This window comes from Octopus bimaculoides, chromosome 24, assembly GCF_046866305.1.
Source record: "Octopus bimaculoides isolate indiv1 chromosome 24, ASM4686630v1, whole genome shotgun sequence".
NCBI lineage: Eukaryota > Metazoa > Mollusca > Cephalopoda > Octopoda > Octopodidae > Octopus > Octopus bimaculoides.
Genome location: NC_142951.1, coordinates 13699022 through 13709021, shown reverse-complemented (window position 1 = coordinate 13709021; position 10000 = coordinate 13699022). Strand labels below are relative to the sequence as shown.

General features: G+C 34.2%; 1 protein-coding gene across 1 annotated transcript in view; it reads right to left on the bottom strand.

The window, feature by feature from the left end:
* The window catches only part of LOC106876110 (collagenase 3), a 46693-nt gene extending 41178 nt beyond the window's left edge, over positions 1-5515 (bottom strand). Inside the window, exon 1 of the mRNA XM_089341265.1 lies at positions 5364-5515. Within this exon, the coding sequence (XP_089197391.1) occupies positions 5364-5474 (111 nt within the window). The 5' untranslated portion in view covers positions 5475-5515. The remainder of the gene's footprint in view (positions 1-5363) is intronic.
* Between the last annotated feature and the right edge of the window lie 4485 nt (positions 5516-10000).

The window sequence follows — 10000 nt, the reverse complement described above, 5'->3', positions numbered from 1 at the left end:
ATATATATAGTTTTAGGGAAAATAACCAAGTTTCAAGAACTCATCGATGAAAATCCACTATCACATATAGAAAAATTAACAATTAAAAGCACAATAAATGAGTATAATATAAAGCAAAGTAAATATCATAAGATAAATATAATAAATGATTACACGTGTTTCATAACTAATTTTCAAATAGAAAGGAAATTTAAATCGATTACAATCAATTGAAATTATCGAAAATTAAATTCTATTCAAAAATATAGCTAATCTTCAGATCATAAGTAGAACAATAATTAGATATATATATCTCAACCAACAATAAGTACCAAATGAATTAATATGAAATACTTATTTTATAAAGATAGAAAAATTATTAAATATATCAAAATAATAACCATTCAATAATCCTCCCTTCCTCCATTATAATAACATGTATATTATATACAAAAAACAGCTTACGTAAATTATCATTGTTTTAAGTTATCTTTGTTTTAAATACAATTTGAACGAAGTTTAAGTTCAAAATAATAATGAAGATAAAATTAGTACATATTTAATATTTATTTATTTATTTGTGTGAATTTTTATTTGTGTGTATATATTTATATATATATTTTTAAGAGTATTTTTGTGTATATGTATGTATATGTATATTTATGTCTGTACTTATGTAAATGTGTATATATATGTATATTTATGGGTATAAGTATATATGTGAGTGTGTGTAATTTGTCTATATTAATTAGTAAATATATATATATATATAAGTGTATGTATATATATTTATGTATGTATATATATATATATATATATATATATATATATATATATATATATATATATATATATATATATATGTATATGTATATACATGTTTTTTCTGAGTATATATGTGTGTATATTTTATGTGTTTATATGTTTTTCTAAGTGAGTATTAGGGTATATTTATATATTCTTATATATATATATATATATATATATATATATATATATATATATATATATATATATATATATATATTTATGTATGTATACGAGTTTGTTTGTGTGTGTGTGTATGTGTAGATATATATTTATGTATATATATAGTAGTTTTATTTTTATTGGTAGGTTAATATTTTAGCAAGTTTAAGGTTTTATATTACAATGACACTACGTTTTTATAAGACTAAATCAATAGTAGTATTTTAGCTTATTTCATAATATTATATTATTTAATTTACGACTCTTAGTCTTATTATTAATTTATTATATATTAGAATTTAAATTTTATTAATATGTTTTATAAGATAGCTATAGTTTTTTGTTCTTTTTATGTTGTTAGTTATATAAATTTTAAATTTTTCATTCATTTTTTTAAGTATTATTATTTCATTCATGTTTTCGTATTCTATTCTCTATTTTAACGTAGTATTTTCGCGCGACATCTTGCTTAAAACGCTATAGCTATTAGATAACGTCTTAGTTTCAGTTTGAATTACGGAGAAATATGGATAAGTACTGTTTTTACTTTGCTAAAGATTTTCTACTATTTGAAAATAATATGTATTCTTGTTTTTCATATTATTCATTCGGTTCTTTATAGATTATTTTTAATAGATAACTTATTTAACACTTAATTATTTATAAGTTATAGTTTCATTTCTACATAATATTAGAACCTCGATTTGAATAGTGTTGTTATATTTTCGATTATTTTTGATTGATAATATTTGATTAATAATTAGTCTTTATTGTTTATAATATCGTTAAAGGTTTTTTTTAATTAAAACTTTGTATATATATATAAAGTTTAATCTTTTATTCTTAATAATTTTTTTCTTTCCTAATTTTGTCATTCATAATTTTTTCATTCATAATTTTTTCATTCATATTTTTATTCTTACGTTTGTAGAAATAAATATTCTTGTATTTTTCTATTATTCAATTGATTTTTAATGATAATTAAATAAACGTTTTTAGCTTTAAATAGTATAGCTTTAACTATTACACCGGTTAAATATGTACTAATTTTATCTTCATTATTATTTTAAACTTAAACTTCGTTCAAATTGTATTTAAAACAAAGATAATTTAAAACAATGATAATTTACGTAAGCTGTTTTTTGTATATAATATACATGTTATTATAATGGAGGAAGGGAGGATTATTGAATGGTTATTATCTTGATATTTTTAATAATTTTTCTATCTTTATAAAATAAGTATTTCATATTAATTCATTTGGTACTTATTGTTGGTTGAGATATATATATCTAATTATTGTTCTACTTATGATCTGAAGATTAGCTATATTTTTGAATAGAATTTAATTTTCGATAATTTCAATTGATTTTAATCGATTTAAATTTCCTTTCTATTTGAAAATTAGTTATGAAACACGTGTAATCATTTATTATATTTATCTTATGATATTTACTTTGCTTTATGTTATACTCATTTATTGTGCTTTTAATTGTTAATATTTCTATATGTGATAGTGGATTTTCATCGATGAGTTCTTGAAACTTGGTTATTTTCCCTAAAACTATATATTTTATATATATTTTATCTATAAAGCTCAATTTAATTTTAATTTTTTATAAATTGATTTTAATTGAGTTTTTACCTGTAATTTTGGATTTTGTCCCTAATATTATTATTATTATTATTATTATTATTATTATTATTATATATATATATATATATATATATATATATATATATATAAATTCAGAAGAGTGGTACAACAAGGCACCAATATTTACTGGAAAATAGCAATCGATATAATTACGACGCTATTTAACTTCTTCATTGATATATATATATATATATATATATATATATATATATATATACGTGCATATATATTAGTATGTATATATAAATGTATACGTGTGTGTTATTATTATTATTATTATTATTATTATTATTATTATTATTATTATTATTATTATTATTATTATTATTATTATTACTCCTTATCTGTATATAGCATATCTTTCCATTGTGTACAACATTGCTTACGAGAGTGTATACATCTGGATATATTATATATATATATATATATATATATATATATATATGTTTGTATATGGTAAGCATGTTTACAAATATGCATGTATGTGTGTATATACATGTATATGTATTTACGAATGTACTTGTATGTCTGTATGTCAGTGTGTTCTTTGAATCGTTTCCACCGCGAAAGAGATAGTTTCTTACAGAGAGACAAATCTCCCATCATTGGAAACTGCTATAGCAAATAAGATTAATGTTTGCATGCTGAACTTTAGTAAAGTCTTACATACTTTTTGCTGTTCATTTTACAGATTATATATGGGTAGTTTGTGTTAGCTGTTCACTTTTTTAGTCTGAACCGCAAACATTTATAGACTTACAAAAGTGCATCAATAATTGTCGGTATGAATGGGAAATATATCTTCATTTGTCTTCTTTTATTTGTTTAAGGTTATTGGACTGCGCCCATGTTGGAGCATCCCTTCGAAGTCTTTTAGTTGAACAAATCTACTCCGGTACTTATTTCTCGTACGTACTCTATCGGTGTCTTTTATCGAACTGCTAGTTTAGTGTTACGGGGACATAAACAAACCAACACCGGTTGTCAAACGGTAGTAGTCGTGGTGGAGAGGTAAACAGGCTAACATTGGTTGTCAAAAAGTGGCAGTCATGGTGGGGCAAAACACACACACGGACATACACACACACACACACACACGCACACACACGCACACACACACACACGCGCGCGCACACACGCACGCACGCACACACACACACACACACACACACACACACACACACACACACACACACACACAACCACACAGATGAAGAGCTTCCACATAGTTTGCGTCTAACAAATCCACTCACAAGTCTTTGGTCAGCCCGGAACTATAGAAGAAGACACTTGCACAAGGTGCCGCTCTATGGCACCGAATCCCAAACAACCCGGCGGTAAAGCGAGTTTCTTACCCATAAAGCCATGTTTTCTACATAATATAATATAATACGATATAATATAATAAAAAAAAAGGCGGTGATCTTGCAGGAACGCTTAGCGCGCCGGACAAACGCTTAGCGGCATTACGTCTGTCTTAGGGTTCTGAGCTCAAATTCCACCGAGCTCAGATTTTTGCTTTTCATCCTTTCGGGTTCGATAAAATAAATACCATTTGAGCACTGGGGGGGGGGGGAGTCGATGAAATCGACTCACCACTTTCCCCGAACTTGCCGGCCTAGTGCCAAAATTTTAAACCAATATTATATGCTATAATGTAATGCATATACGTACATATGTGCGTATATATGTATGTATGTATGTGTGAATGACTGTATATATTTGGACATGCATATTTGTGTGTGTGTCTGTGCGCGTGTATGTGTATGTATACTGATGTATAAATAAACATAGATGTATGCCCATAAGTATATATATATATATATATATATATATATAAATATGCACGCGCGCACACACACATATGTATGTGTAGACACACACACATACATTTCTATGTTTGCATATATATGTATGTGTGTAGGTACGTGTATATATATATATATATATATATATATATATATATATATATATATATACATATATATATATATATATATATATATATATACACGTACCTGCACACACACACACATATATGTGTGTGCGTGTGTGTGTGTGTGTGTGCGTGTGTGTGTGTGTGTGTGTGCATGTATGTAAGCATATATGTTTGTATGTATGCATGCATGTTGTATGATGAGTATATACTTTATATATATGTGTGCATGCATGTTATATATATATAAATACATAATATAGATAGATAGATACATGCATACATATAAATGTACATATATACATACACACATACATACGCACGCATGTTTATACGCATGTATGGGTATATATATATATATATATATTTGTATATATATATATATATATATATATATATATATATATATATATATATATATATATATCTACAGATGTGTGTACATGCATCACGTACACATTTATGCATATATATATATGAATACATATACATACACGTTCACATGCACACATAAACAGACAGACAGACATATTAACACAGATACACAAACCACACGTATATACGAGGGGGTAATAAAAAGTTCCTGGCTTTGAGTATAGCAGAAAATACAGGAGGATCAGTTAATTACGATTTTATTCAATATATTCTCCTCTGAGATTCGCACACTTGCTGCAGCGGTCTTTCAGTTCTTCTAAGCCCTGGAAAAGAACTCGGAAGACCTCCAGCCAGGCCGTTCGCGACACCCTAAATGCCAGGAATTTTTCAGTACCCCCTCTTATATCTGTCTGCCTGTCTGTCTATATAAATATGTATGAATCTTACCTCTATCAAATCTGCTGTTCTGTTTTGATTCAATCGAATGTTCCTCTGAACGGAGAGCGAGACCAGGACGCCAACGAAAACGACGAACCGCGGTATAACTACGGAAGCCATCTTCCTTCCTTCCTCATTCGTCTGACGTACGCATTTCTGTCAACTCCCTTGGGGTATATACATTCATATCGCGGGGGCCTACTTTAGTTTCTGTCGCGTAATTTAGGCTACTCAGTTTGTCTTAGAGAGAGAAGTGGAACATTTAAGAAACACAGCATTCCTTCCACAAGCTAAAAGCTTCTTTCCATGAGACTAGTTTTTCACGAAAGAAGGAAAAACTGCTAATTCTAACATTTGTTTTTTATTAAATTTCCCATGTTATTATTATTATTATTATTATTATTATTATTATTATTATTATTATTATTATTATTATTATTATTACTATTATATAAACATGATCTGAAGCAGGAAAGAAAAAGAATAGACACCTCGCTTTTTTTCTCCCTCTTTTTCTATTATGTTTTCTTTGTCTTTTGTTTTCCTTTTCCTTGTTCATATACTCAACTATTTCTTTTCCTTTCTCTCTTTCTCACTACACACACACACACACACACACACACACACGCACACACACAATACACACACACATTCCACCCTTAACTGTCTGACTGTCGCTCTTTATGTCTCTCCATCTGTTTTCCGTCTGTCTGTCTGTCTTTTTCTGTTTGTCTATCTCTTAGTATATTTGTCCCTCTCTCACTTCTTCCTCTTCCTGATTATAGTCCTTCCTTCCTTCCTTCCTTCCTTCCAGTCCCTCTCCCCTTCTCCCTCTTATTTACTTCCTGTTTTTACCCCCTTTATGTATATTTCCAAGTCCGACTCCCTTACTCTTTTACTCTTTTACTTGTTTCAGTCATTTGACTGCGGCCATGCTGGAGCACTGCCTTTAGTCGAATCAAATCGACCCCAAGACTTATTCTTTGTAAGCCTAGTACTTATTCTATCGGTCACTTTTGCCGAACCGCTAAGTTACGGGGACGTAAACACACCAGCATCGGTTGTCAAGCGATGTTGGGGGGACAAACACACACACACACACACACGCACACGCACATGCACACACACACACACACACACACACACATATATATACGACGGGCTTCTTTCAGTTTCCGTCTACTAAATTCACTCACAAGGCTTTGGTCGGCCTGAGGCTATAGTAGAAGACACTTGCCCAAGATGCCACGTAGTAGGAATGAACCCGGAACCATGTGGTTGGTAAGCAAGCTACTTACCACACAGCCACTCATTTCATTCAAGTTGAGCCCTTTTCTTTCACTGACCACTTCTCCTTGTCCCGCCCTAGTTTTCTTTCGGTTACATCAGGTTTTGTAACAGACACGCCTATTTCTCATCTCTCTCTTCTCCTCTCCTCCCCACCTCTCCTTCCTCCTACTCCTCCCCTCCTTCCTCATCCTACCCTACTTTCCCTCATCCCCTTATTCCTCCTTCCTCCTCCCCTAGTACCCCTCCGCTCTATCCTCCTCCTTCCTCCATCCCTTCTCTACTTTCTCCTCCTCCTTTATCCTCCTCCCCTCTCCTCCTCCTTTCTCCTCCTCCTTTCTCCTCCTCCTTTCTCCTCCGCTTTTCTCCTCCTCCTTTCTCCTCCCCCTCTCTCCTCCTCCTCTCTCCTCCTCCTCTCTCCTCCTCCTCCTCCTCCTCCTCCTCCTCCTCCTCCTCTCTCCTCCTCCTCTCTCCTCCTTTCTCCTCCTCCTTTCTCCTCCTCCCCTCTCCTCCTCCTTTCTCCTCCTCCTTTCTCCTCCTCCTTTCTCCTCTTCCTTTCTCCTCCTCCTTTCTCCCCCTCCTTTCTCCTCCTCCCCTCCTCCTCTACATCATCCAAAAGAGAAGGATGACGGAGGAAAAAGTGGCCAACAGTTCACGTGTATTTAGGAAGGGAGGCAGTATGGGAGTTTCAGGGTATCCTCTTTTCAATACAGTGCCTTGTGGAATACAACTACTGACTTTCGCAGGGCTTGATTTTACTCCCTCCACTACAATGTGTTGGGTTCTGTCTGTTAGGTGACACTCGATCCATTGTAGTAACTTTTCAGAGACACCAAAGTTGGATAGTTTTTTTTCAAGAGAATTTTGTAATCAACCCTGTCAAAATCCTTGCTGAAATCAAGGAAGATGACATCGGTGTTGGAGCCCTCTCCCAAAGCTCTCAAAATGTCATCAAACTGATGTAGGAGCTGTGTTAGGCAGTTCCTTCCTTTACGGAACCCATGTTGTTTGGGGCTCAGCAGTCTATTGCTTTCAAGAAAGTGAGTTATTCGTGATCTCACCACTCTCTCGAATACATTGATGATATGAGAGGTGAGTGAGATCGGACGGGAGTTCACTGCAAGGGACCTGCTTCCCTCTTTGAAAACTGAGACAGCAGATTGGAACAGAAAGTTTTCAGGAATATAGCCGGCATCCAGTGATTTCCTCCACAAATTAGCAAGAGGACATGCAAGTTGGTGTCGACACACCTTCAGGACACAAGCAGGGAACCAATCAGGGCCTACTGCTGAATTGTGTCTAATTTCGTTTATTGCCGCTAACACATCGGTGGGGTGGGGGCAAACGTTATGTCTGATATAGTGTGTTGGGGATTAACATCACTGTTACAGCCCAGATCGACCATATCAGAATTACTGAAAACAGAGCAGTATTGTTTCTGCAGTATCTCACTCATGTTGAGTGCCATTTTCATCAGTTAGAGGGCCAACAGTGGAGACAGTGAGCTTGTGTTTTGTCACAAAAGAGAACACTTTGGGGTTGAGTTTGATTTCTCAATGGCTTATATTTCTTCAGTTGTTCATTGGTTATTTCGTGTATTGCTGAGGTAATATTTTTCTGATTCGAGCAGAGTAATAGCCGTCGAATATATGTGTGGTTATTGGCAATATTTTAGTTTGTTAAGTTTTGTTCTTTTTATTTTTCTGATACTAGTTTTTCTGTTTTGGGGAATTATGCACTTAGTTTTGTTCACAGGTCTTGGTGGGATGTGTTTTGCATATATTTTTGTAACAGTTCCTACAAAAACCTGCCAAGATATTTTGATGCTGGAGGAGGTGTGTGCATGTGTGAAAGATCTGTCAATAGTTGATAGCTCGTTCGTGATTGCGTCCCGGTCGGCATTATAGAGATCCATGTTATGAAATGGGTGGGCTGGAGAGAGGTCACGAGGGTTAGCTTTCAGCTGGTGGCATCTCAAGTTACAGAGAACCATGTCATGGTCTGAAAGAAGGGATTTTCCCACTGTAATATGAATAGTGTTAGAGTGGTTACTAAACATTAGGTCTAAAATGTTCTGATATCTTGTTGGTGCAAGGACAAATTGGGACAAGAAAATCTCATTCATAAAATCGAGAAGTGACTCTACTGCTTCCTTGTCAGCAGTTGAGGCGGGCGTGCTTGGTTTCAAACTGTTTGTAGACCAATCAACACAGGGTAGATTAAAATCTCCCAATCATAAGTATGTTACTAGAATGGCACTGTTGAATAAAGCACTTAATGCTGTTGAGGCATTCTTTAAAGCGCAGTACGGGCGTTTGAGGCGACCTATACAGCCCGACTACTATCAGATTATTGGTTTTGTCGTGCACGGTGACTGATTCATAGTAACCATTAGAGAATGTGATATTCCATTTGCCGAAAAGGAACCATGCAGAAATATGGCAGTTCCACCCTTCCGTCTGTCGACTCGATCCGCGCGGATGGCCGTGAAATTCTTCACTTTCCCTTCGGCTTCCAATTGAGAGTTGTCAAGGTGAGTCTCATTAAGAATGAAGAAAGGGATGTGGTGTGGACGGTTACCAACAATCCTCAATGAATTGGATCTTCCATTTTTGTGCATTGACGGAAGGATTGACACCTTGTTCATTGAGTAGAAATGTGAAGGCTAGCGTAGTGGCTGGCTTTGACTGTTGCAGGGGACGTTTTTTGTCATTGTGTGTTAGTGACAGCAATGTGGGGAGTTGGTGCACTGGAGTAATAACATAGGATGGTATTGAGTGATTGCTAAAAGTTTGTTTTTGTATCTCTTTTGCCAGGTTCAATATGGATAAAAAAGAATTTTCTTGCTTAGGGAGAAGTTTTTGACTGGAGGTGTGGTTGCACTGTTGGATAGGGTTGTCGTTTCCGATCTTGTTGTGGCTTTTGTTGTTGTTGTAGTAGTTGTTTTTGTGTCTTCGTGAAAAGACTGGACCAGCATTACTCCAGTAGGGGGGTGTTTTTACTATGATTTGCGTGTTGGCTTGAAGCCCCGTTCCCGTTAGTACGTAGAGACCCTCGAAGATGAGTGAAGGGAGAGTGGCGCAGCAGACATAGTTTCTCGCGTTGGGAACAACGGCAAATTCTGGGATTCCGTGTTATGCGTGTTTTAACAATCAATTTACTATTTGGTGTTGTCGATGTTGATGTTATTGTGGGATGCGTGCTTTGGCCTTGGCTGGTAATGTTTGTCTGGATTGTGCGTCTAGTGCCAGGTGGATGTGTAAAGATGCAGTCACTATGTGTGCAGGGCCTGTAACGTAGGGAAGAACGGCATATTTTGGGGTTTCACATTCTGCTTCATAGATTTTTTTTGGGTTTTT